Below are 25,263 nucleotides of genomic sequence, written 5' to 3'. Positions count from 1 at the left end.
ACCGCAGCAATTTCCCAATCTTATTTTCACCTTCCTCCAGCGTAAGTGAATTAGAGCCAATTTATTACCCAGGATTGCCTCATTTATTTCAAAATAGGCTGCGTACAAAGGAAGTTCTATTCCCTTAGTGAGAGCTAACTCAAGTTTTAAAGCCCACTCTAGAGAAAAACAGACGTATCTAGTTTGTGTTAGCTATTAAAAGCCTTTTTTTTTAAAAAAAGAAATAGGTTTTTGGATGTTGCTGGAGGGTGAGAAAAATAGCCCAAAGACTGGAAAGGTAAACAAAGAGAGAGAGGGGGAAAAACCCCTGATTTTGAGTGTTTAGAGTGTGTGAAATGTCACTTTTCCCCTTAACTGTTCCCTGAAGGAAAATGAAGAGGTATTCAAAGTAGTGCTTGGTCGAGGAATGTTCGTGCAGAGGATTTCTGTAGCTCTAGGGGAAAATATAGATCTGCTAAAATTTTAATAAGTTTCTTTTATTTGTCAGAAATTGCTTAAAGATTGTCTAGCATTTTTCTGATAGTTTGGACTTTTTTCCATGGACTTTTATGCCTTTAAGCTCACCCATTTATTTTCTGTGTCTTCTACCCTCTTAGAAAGGTAAGAAAAAAAAAAAAAAATACCCCAAACAAAACTAACTCTGAAGCAGACTGTTGAAGAACATTACTGGAACCGATTAACAAATTCCACCCCCAACCCCCTGAAAAAAAACCACATGTACACAAAGGAGGATAAGGGAGAAAATTGACAGCTCTTCTCTCCTTTTAAAGATTGTCCAGGGAAATTCCAACATGTCATCAGGATTCAGCAATGACTTCAGATGCCCAGAAGAACTTGGGGAAGAAACTAACATTTACTGAGCATGTATTGCCCCTTTCCATAAGCTATGATGGGCTTTCGCAAATACATATTAGTGACTTTATTGTATCCCCAGAACAGTCCTTCAAGGTGTGGAGATTATGCCCATTTAACACATGAGTGCACTGAGGCATGGCAGGCTAAGTCACTTGCTCAACATCACCCAGATGGGAGCTGACAGAATCAAGATCCAGCTTTTCTTTGAGTTACCAGACCCCCTTTCTGAATATTAAACTGGAAAACTCATACATAACAGATGAAATGAGTCATTTCCAGAGGTAACTCAGGGCTTGTCTGGAAATATCCTCCGCTCCCAGGTGGCTTCGGTGTGATCTCCAGGCAGGACTGGAGTGAGACTGTAAATAGGAAAACTGACATAGAAAACACTGTTACTGGTCTTATCTGAAGAAAGAGCGCTGCCAGAGAGGGCTGGTTGGGATGGAGCTGTAAGCAGGAGGGAGAAGAGGAAGAAGGTGTTGTTTCCGCCTTGCGTGGCCTGGGAGGGAGGTGAGAACCAGTAGGCTCTCCTCAGTCTGTGTGATTGATGCCAGCAGCCGTGAGATCATGGCGATGCTGAGAGAAGGTGGTGTGGACAAGTGGCTCATCCCTTCCAAGGAAGGAATGAGGAATGTTTCCAGATGAGAAAGCTGAGGTATACTTGGACAAGTCAAAAGAGGGGTATACTTGGACAAGTCAAAAGAGGGGCAGAGGGACGTTGAAACCCAGTCTAACTTCAGAACGCTCTTGAGGACGTCATTAACATCACCCTGGGATGCACTGCAGTAGCTTCTTCTCTGGTGGTTAGGTGATTGTGGACCCCAGGTCCCACGGGTGACTTGAGCTCACAGAGCGAGGCACTCACAGCTTACCGGTGAGGGTGTGCTCAGCAGGGCATCCATCTCTCACTGATGCACACCCACCGCCCAGTAAGCACGGCCTCGGATGGCATGAGTGATTTCTCTTGCTTGGTTTCTGGCCTAGAGCCCAGCTGTGACACCTACGAGAGTGTCCTCACCATATTCTGAATTCCAGCCCTCAGGGGAGCGGCCGGCCCCTCGGGCCCTTTGCCTTCCCTGGCAGATGGCCCTGATCTGCGTGTGGATGTGATGTCTATCTGATACTAGTGATTGGTGGAGACACTAGCATCTCATTTTAATAATTTAAAAATCATAAAATATGCCACTTCGGGAACAAAGGCTTTCAAAAGGAGTTTAGTGAGGATGATTAGTTGCTTTCCACCGTGTGGAAACATTGCTATAACCAAAGCATGCTTCAGACATTTAAGCATCAAAGCATCTGCGGGGGCTTATTCTTAACAGTAAAATGTATTGCTTTGTTCAAGATCATTCCACAGTGAAGAGGCACTATGAAAGCAAGAAGAGACAGGAATTCCTTATAGTTAATTTGCGCTGTATGAATATAAATGGATACTTGAAAAATTTTGTTCTCTTAAATACCCTAAGTATTCCCCAGTTAATCTTCGGTAAAGGATTACTGTTGAGAAAAAGCCTTTATTGGTAGGTATCGTGAAGGTTACCTCCTGTCCACCCCTGCCTCGTTGTCATCAACTCCAAATGCCAACTGGATTTGCATCAGTCAGAGAGACTTGAGCTTTCTGGATAGAGTCATGGCCTCTTAAAACCGGGATGCTATATATAGTTCCTCAATACGAAGTGGGGCTAGAGAAGTTTTACAAATGAAGAATCCTCAAGTGTAGACAGAAGACAATCATATTCTATTAGAAGATGTCCCCTTACATCTCAGATCCAGGTGAGGTATGGGTCCCCCTGAGCACCTGTCCACATGTGTATGGTGTCACGGGGTCCAGATCTTTCTAACCCAGGAGTTGTATAATGCTGATTTCTTTCTTATTCCCTCAGACCAGTGCACCAAGTTTCCATACTGAAGTTTGGGGAAAAAAAATACCGAATTTCCTCTTCTTTTCTAATAGGGCCATGGAGCAGTACATTTGCAATGCTAGAATTGTATCATTTTTAAGGTCAGGTATTTAAACTGGCACAAACCTTTGATGTGGGCTTAAATTCTGAGTATTATAAAAAAATTAAGTGCAAAGTAGGGACTTCCTTCAGGGATGCTCCAGTCTCAAGGGTACTACTTATGTGTGAAGTGCTGACAATTTGGGATCATTTTTTAATAAACACATCTCAAATTTGGCACACAAACAGCGCATTTAGAAAGCCATGTAAATAAGCCCATGCTTAAAATATGGCATTAAAAAGGTAACTGTGAACTTTGCAGGTGGACTAGCATGAGGAAAGCTATCTTTTGTTAGGGTGGATGTGAGAGCTTGCGGCTCTTTGCTACAGAAATAAGAGCAGAAACTTAAGTTGTTTGGTTGTTTGGAAATAGCAGCTACAGAGAGGACTCCTTCTGGTTCATCCATATTTTATTAGGGCAGCAGTTAAAAAATTCATTAGAGACACCCATCTGTAGCTAGCAGCACTCTTGAGGGGGGTTCAGATGGCGATCAGAGTTCTGAGTAGCATTTTACATGAAAAGAAAAAGACAGTCGCTTATGAGAATTAATAGCACCATGGAGAGAGGTTGCTCAGTGATTTCAGAGCAAACACTTTCACGTGGTCTGTGAATCTCTTGCTGCTAAATTCCTCAACGACCTGCTTTCAGTGGGAGGTTGTAGATCCAGGCGTAGAAAAGAAAGAAAACAGAACACAGAAAACTGGATTAGAGAGGTGGGAAGAGATTGGTCAGCAAGAGAGTATAGGTTGTCTCCGTGACACTGTTGCTGGATGGGCTGTGTGTGTGTGTGTGTGAGAGAGACAGAGAGAGAGTGTCAGAAAGAGAGGGAGAGACGGACAGATAAAGAGGCAGAGAGAGAGAAAAAGAGACACAGAGAGTTAGAGAGAGACAGAAAGTTAGAGAGAGACAAAGAGTTAGAGAGGGACAGAGAGAGACTCAGAGTCAGAGAGAGAGTCAGAGAGATAGAGAGACACAGAGAGAGACAGAGAGAGAATAGATACCTACTGGCCTCCAGGAGTCTTATTAGTACAGGAAAAGGCTTAGAGTCAGACCCGAGGCTGCTTTGGTTGAGCTTTGCCTTGAAATCTGCCCCCAGGTGCCCGTGTCCAGGTGTCTTTGCTTCGGGATAATATTCTTGTCTTTATTCCTGAATTGAAAACAAAATAGTTTTTGAATGGTTATTCTGTGCCAGGCATGGTATAGGGCAGTGAAATTCATAATCTTATCTGTCTTTCCAGCAATTCTGTGAACTAGAGTCCCTTTAACAGACAAGACAAGCAGAGAGGCAGGTAACTCAAGAGCATTCACTAGGAAGTGGCAGAGCTGAATTTTAAATTCAGGCACTCTGTCTACAGAGTCCATACCCTTTTCTAGTTTCAAAGTACAGGGCCATAAATCATGCACACATGTATGTGGTTTTTTTTAAGATATATTTTTTTTTAATTGAGAGCGAGTGAACAAGAGAGCAGGGGGAGGGGCAGAGGGAGAGGGAGAAAAAAAATCCCAAGCAGGCTCTGCTCGATCCCACGATGCCGAGATCATGACCTGAGCTGAAACCAAGAGTCAGATGTTTAACTGACTGAGCCACCCAAGCACCCCTGTGTACCGGTTTTTTAAATAAGCTTTTTATTTTGGAATACTTCCAGATTCATAGAAAAGTTGCAAAGATATGACAGAGTTCCTCCTCCTTGCGCCGCCCCCCCCCCCCCCGCTTCCCCTAACGCAAACAGCTTCTATAATTATGGTACAGTTATTACAACTCAGAAATGAACATTGGCACGATGAACTAAGCCATAGATCTTACTTGGATTTCACCAGTTTTTCCACCAACATCCTTTCTTTGTTGTAGGATCCAGTCCGGGATCTATGCTGCACATGTGGGTTTTGACTTTAAACTCCGAAGTGTGCTGAATGTTGGCCCACTGTTTGGCCCCGTCCCTGTCTGTGCACATTAGGGAAGTGAGACAGTGCCCAGCAGCTGCCTGTCTTCTGGCCCGCCCCCCCCCCCCCCCCCCCCCCCCCCCCCCCCCCGCCTCATGGGAGGTCCTGCTGTGGGGCCCAGGTCTCCCATTGTCTCACCGGAAGCGGAAACCTTATGCGGGCTAGAAGATTTAGAACAGATATATGGGGACATATTGTAAATACAGGCCACACTCCATCCTGCATAGAGGTTTGCAGTGAAAAGCCACATTTCAAGAAACAAAAAGTATAGGGGAAAGAGAAGATTCTTCAAAGCAACAACCTCTGCCGTCTTGTGAACATTGTGTATGATGCGTTTGGATTCTGAGCTCAGTAGGATGTTAAATAGGACTCTCCCCTAGAGCAGAGGTTCCCAACCCTGGCTTCCCCCTGGAATCACCTTGGGGGCACTGAGTCCCACTCCCCAGCATTGTGAGTGCATCGTTTTGAAAAGAGACACCCCCCCCACCCCCAGTGACTGCCAGGCAGCCACATTTGGTAACCACTCAGTGTTTCCGCTGGAGCACAAACGCTGAGGACAGCAGGTGACAAGTGTCTGCTCCCCACGAACGGTGCTGGACGCATTGAGCTGCACATCACGAGGCCGATATCGCACAGCCGACACCTCTGGGAAGCACACGTGATTACCTGGGTCATTTCGGGTCACTCTTTTCCTCACCCCCCTACTCTTCCAGAGTTCCTCTGCAGGGGGCATCCTGGACTCTTGAGGATCTCCGTGCACCAGCCGTGTTTCCAGCTGTCTTCTCTCCAGGGCAGGGACCTGACTTGGCCCTGTCTTTGCCCCAGCGCCCCCTGCCAGCTGCCTGGGCCTTCTCACGCCCACTGTCGGCTGCATAACCCACAGGCGCCCCGCCTGCCTGGGCCCTGGACGTTTGAACCTCTTCCAGCTGTCACCTCCATTCCTGCGTACTTGCTCTTCCTCCACTGACAGGCCTCACTTCCTTTGTGGCCTCTGCAGCCTCCACCTTTGGGTTTAGCTTCAGGGTCAGTTCCTCCTATGCAGGAGCCACTGCCAGTCTGGTCTGCATGTGTGTGTTGACGCATCTCCCTTCCCCATGCAGCTGTGAGCTCCTTGAGGGCACGACTGGGGCTCTGAGAACTCATTACAGACTGTCTCCCAGTTATAAAAACCGTATGATACACAGGTTGCAGAGACTATCAGCGCCCATGTAACTGCCGCGTGCTTAAGCGATGGATCGGGACCCTTGACATCCTTCACCAGTCACGTCTCCTCCCCCAACCAGTTGGCGCTGTTGATCGTTTTTTTGCTTTTCTTCATACTTTTAGCCCATCTATGTCTCCTGTGTTCCAGGCAGAACAGTCTTTTCAGTTTCACTGACTCAGGGCTGACATTAAGCCAGTGAAGCCACAATTCAGTGTGGGACTCGTCCCTTCCGACTGGGAGGCTGTCATAAGAAGTGATGTCTGCAGCCCGGGAGTCAAAGCTCTTGCATTTGGGGAACCAGGAGGCTGATAGAAAACCAGACAGAGCTTTGCTTTCACGGGGCTCCAGGTGGTTGGCCGAGAGGGCCATGCTCTGCAGACCTGTGGGCGTCTACACCAGCGGTGTGTGTGGCTTTGAAGATTATGGAAATGAGAGATCAGGGTGAAGTGGCTCTGCTCACCAAAAGCAGCTGGTGAATAACCATGTCTAGGAAAACAATCTGCCTTTCAAAGGGATGGAGAGTGTCAGTTTGTGAAGACGACGTGTCAGCAAGCCTGTGGTGATTGCTTTGCCGAGAGACTCGTTGAGACTATCACTCATTTGGCCCCAGATACTGCCTGGGGAAGGGTGGTGGAGGGTGGGAGGTTGTCCAGAATGCTACAAAGGAACTGCTGCTTGCACTTCATCACATAAGAGAGCCGGAGCCAATACGATGTGTGCAGCAGAGGATGGACATAGATGGCTTAGGAGCAAGGGACATCCTCCTGACCCGTGACCTCACCTCTGAGAAGTACCAGGATGACTGGGCATGCTGCAGGCTTACTTTGCTTATTTTTGCCTGTTTGGTGCCTCCTAACTCTTCTCCTGGCGTCCTCTCTCACTCCCGTATGGTCTGTTCTCCACAGAGTGAGCTCTTAAAATATGCAGATCTGCTCATGCCCCTCCTCTGCTTCATGTCCTTCAAAGGCCTTGTCCGTCCCACTCCGGGCAAAGATCCAGGCTTGATGTGGTCAATACATCCTGCCGCATCTGGCTCCATCCGGGCCCAGCCCACCTCTAGTGCCCTCCAAGCCCCTCCAGCTGGCCTCGTTCCTTCCTCTAAGGCTCTTTCCTGCAGCATCCCCCGGGGCCTCTCTGACTCTCGCATGGCTATGTGGCTCGGCACCACGAACCTGTCCTTCAGCACCCTGGCAGGACTTAACCTGTGTGCATGCTTGACTTCTCTCTCTGCTCCCCGAACGATGGCAACCCCCAAGCAGGCAGGCCACCTGTGCTTGCTTGCTGTACCCTCTCTAGGACAGGGTTGGGATTCTCTGAGGGGCAGGCACAGAGTGAGACAGGCAAGAGGTTGATTGAGGGGGGTACCCGTGCAGGATAAAGGAGGGGGACAGGAGAAGGCAGGGGAGCAGTTAGCGAGATGGGAGGGAGGAAGCCTCAGACCTGCTTGTTAGAGTCGTCCTGGGTCCCACGAACAGGCCTCCTTATCACCCTTCTTCCCTTCAATCCCAAGAGGTGCTTCTTTGGGGTGACAGAAATGCGGGAGTGTTCTGGAGCTCGTGGAGTCTCTGCTTTGCCGAAGGGGAAAGAACTGTGAGGTAAACCAATGGAGCCAACTAGATTACCCCATTCATTTAATTTCAAATCAAGTTGTCTTTCCTCTGTGATTAAGGTAGCACATTCCAGCCTGTGACAGTTTTTGTATGCATGGCTTATATCCCCTCCTAGATCATGGGCAGTCGGGGGTAGGGACGGTGTCTTGCTCGTGTCTGCATCCCACACAGCAGCTAGTGTTCAATAAGGAGTTGTTTTATTAAAATGGGTTGCACAATTACAATGGAAATACAATAAGTGTTGATTTATTCTGCGCTAGCACTTGCCTTGCTTGCTAGATGCTTATTATAACGACCTGAAGCCACTTCTGAATCCTCAAGTGCTCTCTGAACTATCAAAGAAAGATGAACTCATGTTCAGTGGAGTGTTTGTGCTTAGTATGTATATGATTGGATTCTGATTCTCTGAAAACAAGTTAATCCACAGGGATGTGTGGTTTCTTTACGACTCAGGATCTTTGGTTAACCTGAATGTTTTAGAAAAGACTTATGCCCCAACCATGACAAATAGGATTAAAATTCCTTCCATGAAAAGATACATTCACTTATGCTTCCACCGTACATTTATATCCAGGTCGTGCTTTGCAAAGTCTTATGTGCTTGTTCTTTCCTGACTATTCTGTGTGTTCTCAGCAGTGGTCCTGAGGGAGACAGACATGCTTTCCCCACATGAGTCATTGCATCATTGAGGAACAGGGTGGCCAAGTGACTTGCCCCAGCCTACATGGGCATTTCATGTAGATTTAAACTTTGGGTCTTGGTTTTAAGGTCTTCCAAGTAAATTCATGTGTATCGTGTTTCCTTAACTTACATGTTTTAGATTTCCTACTTAAAAATAAATACTATCTGGCCGATGTGTATTGGAATGCCTTCTCTGTATACTAGGATTTTGCAGGGATTATGAGGGTGTCAGGAAGCTTATATATAGCATAAATGGGGAACAATTCACATACACTGAAGAAAATAGCTAGCAGTGCTGGATGGTAGTAAGTAGGGGGTCAGGAGTGGAGTGGACCGTTGTTGAAGCCTTGTGAACTGCTGATGGGGAAGGTAGCTTGGGGAAGGGCGTTGGAAGCCGGAGGACGGGAAGGATTTGTCTAGAAGAAGGAGAGCGTTAGAGGCAGGCAGACAGGAATTTTGCTGATCTGGCTGGTTAACAGAGGTTTCCCCCAGTTTTCCCTGTAAGTTAGAGGAGTGCATGTTTCCGGGCACCTTATCTGGACTGTATATGGAGGTCTTTTGACATCTAGGTCTGTTCTAAGCTCTTGTTGTTCACTTCCCTGCCATCCCGGAGCTCACTGGGCTGGATGGCGGTGGAGGGGGGATCCTACATAACCCAGGCCAGGTCTGCGCTCCTCTCCCTAGAGTCTGTTCGGAGCGGGAGGCTGTGGGGGATGGAGAAGATTGTGTGCACCCCTTCCTCCTCAGCCTTTCCAGGGCCAGATGGGCAGAACGGAACCATCTCTGAGTTTTACAAAGAACAGAAGGCACAGCTGGTTTCCCTGGCCAGCTCTCAAAGCCAGTGTGTGCTTTGAACCCTGTGGTGGTGTACTTCCTGCCCGCTCAACCCTGAAGGTAGGTGTCAGGAAGGAATCTTGCCTTCGGAGGTCTGAATGCGTCACAACCCTTCCTTAACTGTAGGGCATGTTGGCAGGACTTGGGTTTGGATCAATCTAAGAGGTAGGATTTCAGGCAGGATAGATAGTAATAATTGATTTCTGGTCAGAGGGGATATTGTAAGTTGCCTCAAAAAATAAAAATTGAAAAAAAAAGGGGGACTTTGGGTCTAGGGACCTGGGGGTCTTTCTAGAGGTTCCAAGCTGCCATCTGCCCAATATGGGTTTCTTCTAATCCTTCTAGCTCATTCCAGAAGTGCTGTCCAGATCCGGCTGTCAGTTCTGCCCTCTCCTGAGGGTTAGGATTAATAGTGTGTGATTGTGTCTGCCTCTTGGGCCGCCTTCCGGGAAGGCCCATGCCAGGGGATGGGGGGTATGAGGGGTCTGGTGGGTGCAAGAGCTGGGCCATCCACACACCTGACCCTTCTCTCTCATCCCCATATTTGGTGAACATTTTTCTCACGTCTGGTCTTCTTGGCTTGTTACTCATGCAGCACTGTGGCCCAATAACATCTTACCAGCACCCCAGTAGGAACGTGGGTTCTCTCTGTGGTCAGGACCCTGACATACAGGGATATCCTCAGATAGTGAAATCCCTGAGGGAAAGGATGGGGGGGGTCCTTCAGACCACATAGCATGGTGACCCAATTTGACCTATTTAAAGATTTTTAAAAATTTTAATTGGGATAAGTACACATAACATAAAATTTACCCTCTTAACAATTTTTAAGTGTACAATTCAGTGGCATTAAGTATATTCATGTTGTTGTACAACTATTATCCCCATCTGTTTCCAGAACTTTTTCATCTTCCCAAACTGAAACTCTGACCCCATTAAACACTCACTCCCCATTCCTCCTTCCCCCAGCCCCTGGCCGTCACTATTCTACTTTCTGGATCTATGAATTTGACTCCTCTAGATACCTTATATAAATGTATATATGTATATAAATACAATATTTGTCCTTTTGTGACTGACTTATTTCATTTAGCATGATGTCGTCAGGGTTCATCCACATTGTAGCCTGTGTCAGAATTTCTTTCCTTTTTTTTTTTTTAAAGATTTTGTTTATTTATTTGACAGAGAGAGACACAGCGAGAGCAGGAACACAAGCAGGGGGAGCGGGAGAGGGAGAAGCAGGCTTCCCGCTGAGCAGAGAGCCCGATGCGGGGCTCGATCCCAGGACCCTGGGATCATGACCTGAGCTGAAGGCAGACGCTTAATGACTGAGCCACCCAAGCGCCCAGAATTTCTTTCCTTTTTAAGGCTGAATAATATTCCATTGCATGAATTTACCACATTTTGTTTATCCATTCACGCAACAATGGACACTTGGCTTGCTTCTACCATTGACTATTGTGAATCATGTTGCTGTGGGCATGGATGTACAAATATCTCAAAAGAGATATATTTTCTGCTTTCAGTACTTCTGGGTATGTAATGAGAAGTGGAATTGTTGGACCATGTAGTAATTCTATTTTTAACTTTTTGAGGAACTACTGTACTCTTTTCAGCTACTCTGAAAACATTTTACACAGGGCACACTCATTCCAATTTTTCTACATTCTAATCAACACTTGCTATTTTCTGTTTAAAAAATATTTTTTTCAATGTCTTAATTTTTTTGAAGTTTTTATTTAAATTCCAGTTAGTTCACATACAGTGTAATATCAGTTTCAGGTGTACAATGTAGTGATTCAACACTTCCATACATCGCCTAGTCCTTATCACAAGTGCCCTCCTTAATCACTGCTGGGTTTTTGTTTTTATTTTTGATAGTGACCATCTGAATGGGTGGTCCAATTTGGATTATTAACTAATGAGTTAAGTAATTCCTTCTGTACATTTTCTGTACATTTAAAAACTTTTTAAAAAAGATTTTTATTCATTTATTCATGAGAGACACAGAGAGAAAGAGAGAGAGGTAGAAGCAGAGGGAGAAGCAGGCTCCCTGCACAGCAGGGAGCCCCATGTAGGACTTGATCCCAGGACCCTGGGATCATGACCTGAGCCGAAGGTAGATGCTTAACTGACTGAGCCATCCAGGTGCCCCTCTGTACATTTTTATCATGTCCTTTTCTACCAATTCTGACTTTGCATGGCCTGTGTCGTTAAGGAAAAAGAAAAATCAATCTTTCTTCTGACTTCCTGCCATTTCAAATTATCATCCTAAGTGATATACTTGGAGGCAAAGGATATAAGAAGAGCGTGTGTTTTGGAATCAGATAGGCCTTGGTTCATCCATCCTTCCCTCATCCGTCCATGCATCCATTCATTCATCATTTATCAAGCCACTTAGGGACATAGGAGAGCATTGTGCTGGTTTATTGTCCTGTAATGAGCAACACAGGCTTTGGTAAGCTACGATCTAAGTTCTGGGCAAATTAAAACCTTCTGGGCTTTAATTTTATTGTTTATGAAATGGAAAAATGGTATCAAGCCCCTAGGGTTGTGTGTTATATACCCCCCTCCCTTCCTTTACCCTGACTTCCTCTCCCACCCCCTGATAGCCCTTACTTTCGCTCCTCCCTCCACTACCAGCTTCCAGAATTCTATGTACGTGGGTGGTATTAGCCCTTCCCTGGCACGTGGCAGTTGGCACACCCAGTTGGCAAGAGAAGGTCACTGGCTGAACCTGTCTTGGGCTCTTTAGTCCTTAGATGCTCAAATTCAGGGAATGGGTGGCCCATGGGTTGTTGTGCTCTTTTCCCCAGGGATTACCACTGATACCTGTTCCAAAGACTGGTGTGTGCCATGATCATAACGCAGGGGGAGCCCGAATGCCCAGCGCTTTCCGCTAACCTTGACAAAGATCCTGGGCCGGTCCGTGTTCTGGGGGCAGAGCAGGACGTGTGCGCCTGGCACGAAGCTTTGTTCCCCTCCTCACCAGAGGCTGTAGTATACCTAGAGCCATGTCCCGTGCTGCCTGGTCGTCCTTGTATGCTTTGCATCTCATCTGGCTCATGGTGTGGCAGAGCGCCGCAGCGAGAGGGCCATGCAGGCCAGGAGAGTCAGGAGACTGTGATGCTGGTCACTCAGGCACTTGCAGGAGTTTCTGGAATGTCAATTTCTCTGAGCCTCTGTTTCCTTCACTGTAGAAGGAAAGTTACAATTCCTGGCCTGGTTGATTCACATGATTTTGGCAGGGAGCACGTGAAATGAATGTAGATTATGCACATATTCTGAGTAACAACGTGCTCTGCAATGGAGAAATGATAACACCTTCAGCACACTTATTATGTGTGCCAGGCACTGTTCTAGGCTGTCTCCACGTAATGACTCATTTGGTTAAATGTGCAAAGCCACCCTGTGCGAGAGGTACTGGTAACGTCTCCATTTTACTGCTGAGCACACCGAGGCACAGAGAGGTTAAGTAACGTGTGGAAGGTCACAGCCAGCCATGGCAGCCGGGGCCTGAACCAGGCAATGAGGTGCCAGAACCAGGCAATGAGGTGCCAGAGTCTTTGCTCTCGGCTGCTGTACGATCCTGCCTGAGCGCTATTGGCATTTTTTGTTGTTTCTGTTCTTCTTGCATAGCTGGGCAGAGGACACGGCCCCTGGTTCGTAGGGCACATCAGGCAGGGCCTCCTGTGGGCCAAGGTGTGAGATGAACTGATGGGCGTAAACTGTGCCCCAGCCGACTCTCCAGGGTCCAGACGCGTGCAGGGACAGGGATAGCTCCGATAATGAAAACTCACGTATTGTTCAGTACGTAGCTAGAGCAAGTGCTTGGATCTTGTTTGGAGGAGGGTGCTGGCGTTTGCCTTCCGGTCGCTCGCTTTCCAGGCCCACTCTGGGAGAAAAGTGCCGATTGGGCCCAAGAGCCCAACAGGCAAGATGCCGGAGGGTTCAGATGGAGCCGCTGAGGTTGTGTCTCCAGTGGGCCTGCTGACGTGTCGGCATACCTCACGGCCGCGTTGGAGAGGGTCATCCGAATCCCCGGCCGGGCTGGCCCTGTGACCACTGAGCCGGCATCTGTCTGACAGATGCACAGAGCCGTGCCCTCTAAACCCCAGATGCTCTCCCAGTGCAGTTCCTGCGGAGCCGGTGAGAGTTGCGTGTTTATGCTACTGTTTCTCTTTTCCTCGCAGGTGGCCAGGATTGCTTACGACCTGCAGCGACCTTTCTTCGGAGGAGGCGCCTGGCACGGAGGCCGGGCTACATGAGAGGCGCAGCCGGGCCCCAGATTGGGTTCCTCTTCCCAGGGGCGGCCGCTCCGTTACGGGCCCAGGGAGGGGCGTGCGGTGAGGAGTGCCACCAGTCTGAGTCCAGGGCCGGACAGTGTGGCCGCGATCCTGGAGGCCAGCGGCGAGGCCCCTCAGTTGGGAGCCTTGTTCCTAGGAGCACAGCAGCCTCGGCTCCGACCCCCGTGGGCTGCCTCGGCCTGGCTCTGACCCCTGTAAGAGGACCCCCAGGGCTCTTTGGGATTCAACTCAGAGCTGCCCCCACACTACCTGCCAGGCCGGCCAGGTCGTGTGGCCCTGGGGACGCTGGGGGGCAGGAGGAGCTCCCGTCCATGGACAGTTCCGAGGCTCCCGGCCTTGGCTGGCGTGCTGCCAGGGGTGGAAGAGCAAAGGGTTCCTGGACAAAAGGCCATCTGGCCCCAGAGGAGGTGACTGGCAACAGCTGCAGCCTCGGAAGTGGCCCCAGGGTCCCCTCAGCCCCTGCCGGCTCTCAGGACGCCTTTACTTCAAGCTTTAGCTTCATACGGCTCTCGCTTGGCTCTGCTGGGGAGCGTGGAGAGGCGGAGGGCCGCCCGCCCTCCAGAGAGGCCGAGGCCCCTTGTCAGAGCCCCGAGGAGACGGAAGCCACGGCTGCCAGCCTGGACAGGCCACACGAACACCCTCGACTTCTCTCTCCCCACTTGAGTCTCAAGACTGCTCAGCACCTGGCAGACTCTGCGCAGGCCGCAGGGGGCAGCCGCGGGCCGGAGAGGGAGCCGCTTTCCTTACTGGACACGGACACCGCCTCCTTCTGCTCCCCGGGCCCCTCCTGGCCTGTGGGCAGCAGCTTGGGGGACTCTCAGCGCTGGGATACCCTGCTCAGGAGGTGCGAGCCCGTTCTCCTGGACTGCCTGCTGAGCGACCAGAGGTGGCTGGAGGTTAGTGTCTCCCAGCCTGTGGAGCCGTGACTGTCCCAAGCTCAGATCTGCTCCGGGCAGAGGGCAGGAACCGAGGAGTTCTGGGGTTGACCGCCAGCGTCCCCTCGGAAACTGCAGCAGCTCTTTTTGTAACCGGCTGCAAAAAGATGCCGCTGTACTTCTGTTTCTTGTCTTTCAGTTCGAACACAAATCTGTCCCCGTTCCCGTCTTCTCTGTCACGTGGTTGCTCAGATTTGCTCTCTGTTGGGCCGCAGGCTCCTCTGCACTTCCCAGCCTAAGAGATGTGTGGTTAGCTCTGCCCAGCTCTGCTCTGAAACAGGAACTTGGGGGCAGGGGCAGGGGAGCTGGCTGGTGTGTGGTTGAGGGGTCTGAAGTCGGTGATGCCCCATCGTGGGGGTGAGGCTGGGCTTCATTTGCATTTACTGTGCCCCTTACATTTCATCCTGCTCAGTGGGAACTGCCTGACACAGCCAGGAGACTTCGTTCCTGGGCATTACATCCCTCAGGCTCTCAGTTCTAAAGACGGTAACACTGCACGGGATTGTTCTCTGGCTGCAGTGAGAAGCTGAGGACTTTTGGAAGCTAGGACAGATTGTATTCACGTAAGTCCTGGCATCATGAGGGTGCTGTCCACCCGGTTATGTGAGAGATGGGTACAACTGTGAGTAGGCAGTGTTGTGCTACCCCCCAAAATTTCCCCGAGAAACCCAGGCAGAGATGCTTTGTGACTGACCCATTGCGCTGTGTGTGGCTTATCCTACTGAAAGGCTGTGTTTTCCTTCTGTGTTGTGTGTGCATGTGATGTGTGCGCATGTGTGTAAGTGTGTGCATGTGTGTATGTGTATGTGTGCATACATGTACATGTACACAAGGAAGTAGAACACCCACTCATCAGGCATTTGGTAGAAGTACCTGAAAATGTGAAGGTCGTGTTCATTCCCAGCAATTGCACTCATTTACTTTCAGTTCTTTACGCGTGGCCTGATGTTCCTGGCCCTGGCCCTGTTTGCCCTGTTCCAGCCCTCAGGGACCTCAGCCCAGCCATGTGATTTGTATCACAAGGAGATCCTGAAGTCAGGCTGGATATGCGTGCAGGTCTCCGTTCCCAGGTGATGCACAGAACCCTCGAGTTAGGTGTGTTCAAAGCTGACGTCATTGTCTTCCCCACCAAAGCTGTTCTAAAAGGCTCTGGTCTTGATACATTTTTGTTGATGTTAATGAATAGCATCCATCCAGCGTCGTCAACACCTCCCTCATCGTCACTCCCCCCTCTGGTCAGCCCTCATAGTCCTACAGCTAACCTGCCTCTCACAGCCGTGGCCTCTGCCCTGGTTCAAACCCTTGTTATTTTTAACCTGGGTTTTGTAAGAGATTCTTGACATATTTACCTTCCTCCAGTATCTCTCCTCTCCAGTTCATCCTCCGGATGGCCAGCAGAGTTATCTTCCAAAATACCGGTGGGATAGTGTTATTCCTTGGCTCGAAACCTTTGGTGGCTCATTGCTCTTCTCGGGATGGTATCCAAGTTCCTTATCCTGATCATTGAGACCTTTCCCAACCTGCACCAGCCTGCCCCAGTGCCTTACTCCTGCTGGCTCAGCCATCTGGTGCTGCTTCCTGTTCCTGAAGACACCAAGGAAAGCTGTGCCTCAGGCCCTTGCCTACAGTTCTCCCTCTGCCTGGAATGACCTTCCTACACCTTTCCACCTGCCAAGATCATATAATCCCTTTGGAGTGGGTCTGAAGCCACCTCCCTGTGAGACATTTCCTGCCCCCTCTGGACCAAATGAGTCCTTCCTTCCACGTTGCTTCCATAGCACTCTGGACATGCCCCATGGTAGCACTCATCACGTTTAATAAGCATTTGTTTGCGGGTCCAAGTTCTGCACTCGACCATGAGCTCTACCTACCATAGGTCACATCTCTTAGACAGTTTTGGATGCCTGATGCCTTGCATCCGTCCTGGCCCTCCGCTGTTGCTTGATTCATTTTTGTTTTTAGTGAAATGATTAATCTCCTTAAGAGGAACCACAGATCCCCAGGTGATGGTTTTCTTGGATTGACTCGCTAGGGCATAAGAAGAGTCTGAGAGACAGATATGCAAAGTGTAAGGGGGTTCTCGTCATCAATTCCAACCTTGGAGAGGTGTTTGTCCACACCAGCAATTCTCCAACGCTAGCTGGGTGTCCTGTAACTCAACGCAGTTCTGACCCCATCTGTCCAGAAATAGTATCAGCTCCGACAGTGGAGGAGCTTAGTCCACAAGACTGCCTGCTTCTTCTCTGGAGGCCAGTTGCAGGTCCAGACCATCATCTGTGCTTCTGACCCACTGGCTATAGATCGGAGGTTCCAACAGCAACCCTCTCCTTGGGTTCGATTAATTTGTTAGAGTGGCTCGCTGAACTCAGAGAAACGTTTTACTTACTAGATTATACATTTATTATAAAAGGATATAACTCAGGAACAGCCAGTGGAAGAGATACATGGGGCAAGGTGTAGGGGGAAGGGCGTGGAGCTTCTAGGCCCTCTCCAGGCACACCACTCTCCCTGAATGTCTACATGTGTACCAACCTGGAATCTCTCACAACACTGTCCTTCAGGTTTTTATGGAGGCTTTATTAACGTAGGCATGACTTATTAAATCATTGGCCATTTGGGAATGATTCAACACCCAGCCCCTTATCCTCCCTGGAGGTCGGGGGTGGGGGGGGGTTGGGGCTGTAAGTCCCCCCCCCACCCCAGTCATGTGGTTGGTTCCCCTGGCAACCAGCCCTCATCCTTAGGTGTCTTCCAAAAGTCATCTTATTAACATAACAAAAGACACCTTTCTTGCCCTCTTCACAGGAAATTTCTAGGGTTTTAGGCGCTCTGTGTCAGAAATGAACAAAGACGAAATACTCATTTCTTGTTTATGAATCACAAGGTCCCAGGCACTAAGTGGAGCTTTGTGTCATCACACTTTTCCAGCTGTAAATATCTGTATTCAACGTTTCATTTCCAAGATCTCTTTTAAAAAAATCTTGACAACATATCTGTATTTCTCCATCTCAAAAAATTCAAGTTTTGACTCAAGTGAAGCAAAAGTAGAATGCCATTCCAATGACCAGTGGCTCTCCCTCCCAAATAGCCAAACAAACAGGAACTACCTTGGCAGTGATCCTTCTGCAGTCCACACGATTCCGCTCGCTGGGTTTCCTTTCTTCTATCTCCTCCTACCTGCAGGTAACTCACATCCTCCCGAGAATCTTGTTTGTAATAAACTGGAGTCTGCGAACCCCTGAGCAGTTGTGGCTCTTGGGGCCCAGCCACGCCTCGGGCTCGCTTTGCCAGCTCCCCGAGCCACCAGGTCATTTCAGGGCCTGAAGGTTGGCATTCCTGGGGCTCTGGCTGTGGAAAGCCACCCTGACTTACCTTTTGGGTTTCAGGATTTTTAGTTTTAAAAAAATACAACCAACCCTAGATACATCTCTTCCTTTAACCTTTATTACCCAGATGCAGCTTTTTAAAAGAATTTATTGGTCGGAGCCCACAAGAGAGGTGTTCCTTGCGGAAGAAGGACAAGGTGGCTGCCGGTTCACCCTGGGGATTCTGGAGGAGGACAGCCCTGCTTTCCGTGGGCACCTGGTGGGGGGTGTGTGTGTGCCTGTGATCCCACGGTGCCCTGCAGCGTGTCAGGTTCATGGGCCTGCCTGGATGCTAGCCTGGCATTTTCCTCTCCCAGCTGTGGGGCCTTAGGTAATTTGCTTAACTGTTCTGTGCCTCAAGATGCTCTTGTTAGAAGGTGGAGATAAACCACGGTACCCACCTCATTAGATTCTCATGAGGATGAAATGTGCTCACACTTGTTGGGAGCTTCAGACAGGGTCTGGCACCGAGCAAGTGCCCAGAATATTGGTCGTTATTATCATTAGAGAAATAGCTCAGAATAAGGGAATTTGGGTCAAAAACACCAAATTCACCCTTCTCCCCATAATTCAAATTAAACTCATATCCTGTCTCAAGTGATAGGATCTGGACACAATTTATCTGTAGTTTAAGTACCTTTGTTTATGGTAAACTAACAGCTAAAAAGCAGAAAACACGATGCTGTTTTCAGTGATTTGAATGTCTGTTTGTGGGAGAGGAATTAGCTTTCTTTGGTGTGGTGGGAGTGATGGAAAGAACTCTGTCTGGGGCATAAGATTTATAGGAAGGCAGATTTTGTTTCTATAGGAAGAAGAGGCTCCTGACAGCTGGAAGTGTCTGGCGTGAGGGGGGCCTTTTGCTTCTTTTTCTATCACGTTTGTGCAGAGGCTTGAGATTGCTCATTCGGGCTCCTGGAGAGGCACTCAGGATTAGGGAGGGATGTCCTTTGAAAGACTGGGATTCTAGTGTTCTGGGGCCTTTTAGATATTACATTCCAATTCCTAACCCCTTCTCCCTTCTCTTTAAGTAAAAAAACAAATCTCAGGAATTTGGGTTTTCGTTCCTTTTAAAATATAGCCGATCCTCAGTGTTTGTTGCTTACTTTCTACAGTTTATTGGTAACTCCAGAGTCAATGCTCACAGCGCTTTCCTCGTCATTTGTGGATGTGTGCAGAGTGGCTAAAAGGTTGGGTTGCCTGGTGTGCACTTTCCCAGCTGAGATCGAACAAGGCAATGCTCCCTTCTCGTTGCAGCTGCCATCCTGTAAACAAGTGTCCTTTTTTGTGGTCTATTTAGTGCTTCTTGTTGGGGATTTCACTGTTTCAAATGGCCTGCCAGCATAGGGCCGCCATGCTGCCTCATGCTCCCAAGTGTGAGAGGGTTGCCCTGTGCCTTATGGTGGAAACGTGTGTCAGATAAGCTCGATGCAGGCACGAGCTGTAGTGCCGGTGGCCGTGAGTTCTGTTAACGAGCCAGAAATATATATTAAATAAGGCATCTTTCAACTGAAGCACACATAAAACAAGGTTACATATTGATCAGTTGGCAAAAACATTGTGATCAGAGGCTCTCAGAAGCCGAACGCTTGTTTCCCCTGGAAGCAATGGCTTAGTGTTTGCTAACTGAGCATTTCCGGAGACTTTAGAGAATACAGCTACCACGAATGAGAATCGACAGAATGGGTATTTTATGCTGTTTAGAAATAGCCATCCAGGGACATTGCCAGGGATTGCAAGGGGCTGAGACAATAGTGATGGAAGGAAATGCTAACTGGGTGTGCAGAAGAGGGAAGCGGGGAGAACCTTGCAAGTTAGCCCTGCCTCAGCTTGTGGAAGCTGCAGGAGGAGGGAAATTGCCTGCCTCACACTGGATAAGACATGACCATCAGTGGCTCTGCTGCCAGCAAAGATGGACGTTCAAACATCTCCTGGGGCATCAATTCAGCGACCTACAGGGATCACTGGATGAGCGGGAGGAGGTGAGGTGGATGTTGGCTCTGCATGAAGTTCTATGACTTTCTTTCCTGTAGTTTTTCTGCTTCGACTCTAGTAACTGTTTAATAATACAAAGTCTTGGGTATGGTGATGGTAATAGTATGCTTTATATGGCAGTTGAACTACCCATACAGATCTTCTATCCCTAATATGTACAACTAGGTTACTGGTGCAGTTTGCACTTGTAATATGGAGCAACTCAAGGATAAAGGGGTTAATGTAAACATTCATTCATTCAGAAAGTATTTATGGACTCCCTGTGCCCGGCTTTGGAGATTGTATCAGAAGAGGTAATAGATAGTGACACAATATCAGAGCCTTCATAGGACAAAGTTGTGTTTCTTGTTGAATGCTTCGCATTCCACGGAGGTGGTTGGGGGATCTGCTCCACAGGGTCACTCAGGAACCCTGCCTTCGCCACCTGAACATACGGCCCCTCAGTCAAGGGGACAAGGAAGAAAACCATAAGAGGTCCTACAAGAGCAATTAAATACTCACTGCAGAAGTGACCTCTAACGCTTGCACCCACACCCCATGACCCACAGCAAGGTGGTGAGAGAAATGTCATCGTTATGTGTGCCCAGAGCAGTGGAGAGCCTAGTAAGGGTGAACTCTGCCATTTTCTGAATAGAATAGAATGAATAGAATATAGTTCTTGCCCTCAAGATGCTCGAGTGTGAATGGAGCACACAGACAAAATGAAACAGAACAACAGCAGTAACATGGTGTCCCAAGTACTACGATAATTTCTTGCAATTCCATTCTTCTAGCAGCTCAAACCCAAATCCCAGCATCATGCTGACTTTCTTACCCGCCATGTGATCTATGAACAAATCCTGTCGGTCCTGTCTTCAACGCCGTTTTCAGAATGTGCCCAGGGTCAGATCACCTTCTCACCATCTTCACTGTGCCCACGATTGTTCAGGCTACCGTCCCTTCCATCCTGGGCGGTCTCCATGCCCCCCACCCCCACCATCTGACTTCTGCCCTTACCCACAGCAGTCAGACCCCAGTCAGAGCATGGACTCTTGTGCTCAAAACCCTCTGACTGCCCCCATCACCCTCAGAGTAACATCAGCACTTTTTTTAGTCATCTTCGTGTGTCTTCATGATGCATTCCTTATCATCTGTCTGACCTCATCATCTACAATCCCCCTTTAATGAATCCACCCCAGACCCAGTGGCCTGCTGCTTTACTTGGCAACACCAGCAACACCTCTGCCCAGAGCCTTTGTGCTGACTCTTCTCTTGTTGAAATGTTTTCTCCAGGACCCCCAGGGTTCCCCCTCTTACCACGTTCAAATCTTTGCTCAAATGTCCGTGAGATCTTATTTAAATCTGCAGCCCCACCCTCTTCCAGCATTTCTGATGCCCCTTACTGGGTTCTATGGTTTTTCTTCTTTCTTAACCCCAATCACTTTGTAAGGCTCCATAAAACATACTTATTATGTCAATTTTTGTCTTCCTACTCAAGAGTGTACATTGAGAGACGGCTAAGAATTTTGTGCTGTATCCTCAACACCTCAAACGGTGCCCGGCACCGAGGAGACAGTAAATATTTGTTAAATGGGTCATACGAATAAGAACAAATGGGTCATACGAATAAAAACAGGTCACAATGGTTGTATAGAGGAAGGACATGTAACACAGACTGGAGGAGGTGACACCCGAGCTGGGTGTTGAAGGACATGGAGGTGTGAGCCAGGCAAAGGATGGGAGGAAGGTGTGTTTCAGGGAGCGAGCCCACATCCATTCACTAATACGCCAAGAATCTATCTTCAGAAAATCTTGGGCCTCCTGTCGAGAAGAAAAATAATTAAAAATGAGTATTGGTAACTCTCTGACAAACAATGGGATCATTATGTCTATATGCGGGTTAAATAGGGTGATGCCCTTTTCTAGAAGGGTATGGTGAAGTCCTTGTCAATCTCCCCGGGCTGGCAGGATAGCCTGCCCCATTTAAGCTCATGCTCTTCTTCTCTTGGCTTCTTTTCCAATCTTAGTGTGTTTATCTTCATAATTTTAATGTGATTTTGAGAACGGAGACCATTTGGTCAGGTCAGGAAGTTTGCATTCCTTTTTATTATGCATTTTTTTCATGCAGATAAGGGTACAATGTGATGTTTTTGTTTAAAATAACTTTCTAGCTCTTTTTGTGGATTTTATGCTCGAATTACACTTTCTCTTTATATAACTTTTTTTTTTTGAGAAACTAATGCATCTGGCATTGGAAAAATGTACATTTGTGGTTCTTTTTTTAAAGGAGAATAAAGAACTTCAGTTTCAAAATCGTTTCTAAATGTTTTTAGCTTTAAAAAAATAAGTTTGCTTGAATGCTATCCTAATTTGGCTTTCATTTTCTTCCCCTTCAAACCAACATAGGTAAAATCCCTAAGATTAAAGCTTCAGAAACTTCAAGGAAAAGCAGTTGAAGATGATGATTATGATAAAGGTGAGTTTTATTTTGCTTACTGATTATTTCCTCTTTTTCCTGGAATGTCCCATTTCTCTTTTACCCTCATTCATACTCATTTTCTACACCTCTGATGAATTGTATGCTCTGTTCCTCTGGTCACCTCCACTCAGTAACAATTGACTGTTTTATAGCACTGTATTTTGTGGATTTCAAAGCATTTTATGAGCATTAATCCTTTGGGTTATACATTTGTTGATTACCCAGAAGTACTCAAGTATTTGCACAATGAAAGCTACATTAACTCCTCATCTTCCTGCCTAACGTGTGATATATCTATAATTTATTCATTCATTGAAAAATATTTGTTGTATACCTACTATGTGCTAGGCAGTGTGGCAGGAGTAGGAAAATAAGATGGACACAGGATCTGACCTTGTGATGCCTGTAAATATGAATTCTCATGGAGCTTTTTGATTTCTTACTGTCCAGGACCAGAGATAGGAAATGGGATGAGTTTGAGAAATGCCAGGCTGTGCCAAAGGGGTCAAATGTACCTAATTCCCATGTAGATGGCCCCAAATGTCCAAGCTAGAAAGGAGAAGTAACAACATGAGACCAGAAGATAGAGGAGTTGGTTAGATGCCAGAAAAAAAACAGTTAAAATGAGGCACCAAGGTAGGAGTTGGAGCAGAAGCAGATAAGGACCAACATGGCAGCTGAGTGGACACAGGGCAGACTGGGTCAAAGGAAGGCTTTCAGGTATGGTTGGCCTGGGAAGAGTCTTCAGGACTTTGGATGCTGATTGTCACATTTCACACCCATTTCTGCTGGATATGGGGAAGAGAGAGGGCTTAAAATAGCTTCCAGGTTCCCCCAGACACTTATGAACTTGATAGATAGTCCTGGTGATAACCAGGTTTAGCACACTCAGGATGGGTCTGGAAATAGAATGCAGACTTAAGGATTCTTCTGGAAGCTGGTTAACCTTGAGGCTTGGGTCTTCAACCTTACTGACCCGTGATTTCTTATTCCCAATGAATACATCACAGACTGTTGGCACTGGGGCACTCTAGGAGTGGGTGAGTGATTTCTAAAAGGAGGTTGCAAATCCTATTCTAGAAACACCCGGAGCTGGTGCTGTGTAGTGTTGTGATTACATTGACCACCGAGCATGACCGGGCGGGAGGAAGGAGAGGGATTTGGGAACAGAGGTGGAACTCTCAACTCTTCCACTCTTTCTACAGGCCATCTTGATTGCATGATGGCACTGGGTGGAGGCTGAGGCGTGTGAGAGAGGAGGTGAGTCTGAGGCAAGGGCCGCCCCATGAACGGGCACAGCTGTAGGCAGAGAGCAAATGAGCAATGCCTGCAGTAGGGCGCACCCGCTGACTTTTGTCCGTGAAGGACAACCGAGCCTAGGCTTGAGGCTCCCCACTGCTGGCCAAATTAATTTTCTCTGGCATGGGCCCTTAGCACACAACTCTCGCTCCAACACGCAAAGCTGAAGACACGGGTGGAAAACCAGACCCTCTTTTTCTGACCAAGGCCTGGGGAACTTTCTGGACTTGGTTTTCTCAGTGGGCTTCATTAAGCAGAGGCCTCACTTCTTTAGTCTTTTCTCCAGATTATCTCTGAAACACACAAGAGAACAAGGTTGGATAAGATACTCCTTGTCAGGGAAGCCAAAGGAATAGAAACCTTTATTTAGTATTTCTGTCTGAATTTCTTTTTCTTGTTTCTATGTCAGGCATGAGAATGTCTCCTGAGTGAGAAGCTTGGGGACAGGCCCTGCAGTGTGTTTCAGAAGCCTTCCAGGGGTCGGGAGGCGTGCTGGCATGTGAGAAAACACTGATGCAGGGCTTTACTCCTTGGAGAACCAGGCCAGCTGAGTTCTGGGGGCGAGTGGACGGGGGACTGGTCTGGGGCTGTGTCCCTCCTGATCCACCAGGAGTCTGTGGAGGGGACAGGCACCTGGGAGGTATTTAACACACAGAGTCACATACTTTCTTCCTTTATTTAAACTCCCAAACCTGCAAATGCAAACCCGGTTCAGTGTGTTGAGAGGTCAATGTTCTTATGAAATGTGCAGAGGGCCTGGCACATAGTAGGGAGGCAGGCAGGCAGCGTTTTGTGATGAACAAGAAAGTTACTTGCTGCTGAATGTGTAGGAGCCACGGGTGGCTAGCAAGGACCAAGCACTCGTGTCACCTCAGGATGGGGTTACTTAGCTCATTTGCAGTCCCTGGGATGGGGTGCATGAGGGGAAGATATTTGTGTAGAACTTGGCTCATTATTTAAAAGATACCCATTGAACATCTATTGTATAGAACAGTGCTTCTCAAACTTCAGTGTATATATGAATCACCTGCGTAATGTGGTAAATGCACATCCTGACCAAGTAGGTCTGGGCTGGGGTGGAGACTCTCCGTTTGCAATAAGCTCCCAAAGGACACTCCTGCAGCTGTCCAGAGAATGGCCCTTGGAGTGCTGGGGGGATACAAGGCACACAGGCCATTTTATTTATTTGTTTTTTAAAAGATTTATTTATTTATTTATTTATTTATTTATTTATTTATGCATTTATTTATTTAGCATGAGTGAGAAGAGGGGTAGAGGGAGGCAGAGAGGGAGAATCTCAAGCACACTGAGTGCAGAGCCTGACGTGAGGCTCTATCTCACGACCCTGAGATCATGACCTGAGCTGAAACCAAGAGTCGGACGCTTCACTGACTGAGCCACCCCGGCGCTCTGGCACAAAGCCATTTTAAAAGACACACTGGGCTCTGTCCTTAGGATTTTCATCTCTGGAAGTTTCTGGCAGGGAGGGGAGGTAGCACAGTACACAATAGTAAAGTTACACATAACATGTCCCTTAGAATATAAACTAAGGAAGTTCCAAAAGAGGGGAAACTACTATTTCTTCTTTTTTTTAAAGATTTTATTGATTTATTTAAGATTTATTATTTATTTAAGAGAGTGAGTGAGAGAGAGTGCATGAGCAGGGGTAGGGGCAGAGGGAGAGGGAGAAGGAAACTCCCCACTGAGCAGAAGAGTCAGAAGTAGGACTCCATCCCAGGACCCCAGGACCATGACCTGAGCTGAAGGCAGACGTTTAACTG

The 25,263-nt window shown here is 47.8% G+C and overlaps 1 protein-coding gene and 1 long non-coding RNA gene across 3 annotated transcripts in view; one reads left to right on the top strand and one right to left on the bottom strand.

Annotated features, from left to right (window-relative positions):
* Positions 1 to 25,263, top strand: part of DISC1 (DISC1 scaffold protein) — a 393,796-nt gene that overhangs the window by 36,749 nt on the left and 331,784 nt on the right. Inside the window, exons 2-3 of the mRNA XM_027596855.2 lie at positions 13,320 to 14,329; positions 22,111 to 22,180. Coding sequence (XP_027452656.2) covers positions 13,320 to 14,329; positions 22,111 to 22,180 — 1,080 coding nt within the window. The remainder of the gene's footprint in view (positions 1 to 13,319; positions 14,330 to 22,110; positions 22,181 to 25,263) is intronic.
* On the bottom strand, positions 3,255 to 5,607 carry LOC113923767. Of its 2 annotated transcripts, XR_003520411.1 has the most exons (4): positions 5,464 to 5,607; positions 4,661 to 4,798; positions 3,862 to 4,003; positions 3,255 to 3,497 (listed from the first exon to the last, which is right to left on the bottom strand). It is a non-coding gene; the product is annotated as an uncharacterized LOC113923767 (long non-coding RNA). The 2 variants fall into 2 exon arrangements; XR_003520410.2 differs by lacking the exon at positions 3,255 to 3,497 and having other exon boundaries at positions 3,744 to 4,003.

Source organism: Zalophus californianus, chromosome 15 (assembly GCF_009762305.2).
Source record: "Zalophus californianus isolate mZalCal1 chromosome 15, mZalCal1.pri.v2, whole genome shotgun sequence".
Lineage (NCBI taxonomy): Eukaryota > Metazoa > Chordata > Mammalia > Carnivora > Otariidae > Zalophus > Zalophus californianus.
Note: the sequence above shows the minus strand (reverse complement) of the source record. Positions and strands in the feature narration are given on the sequence as shown.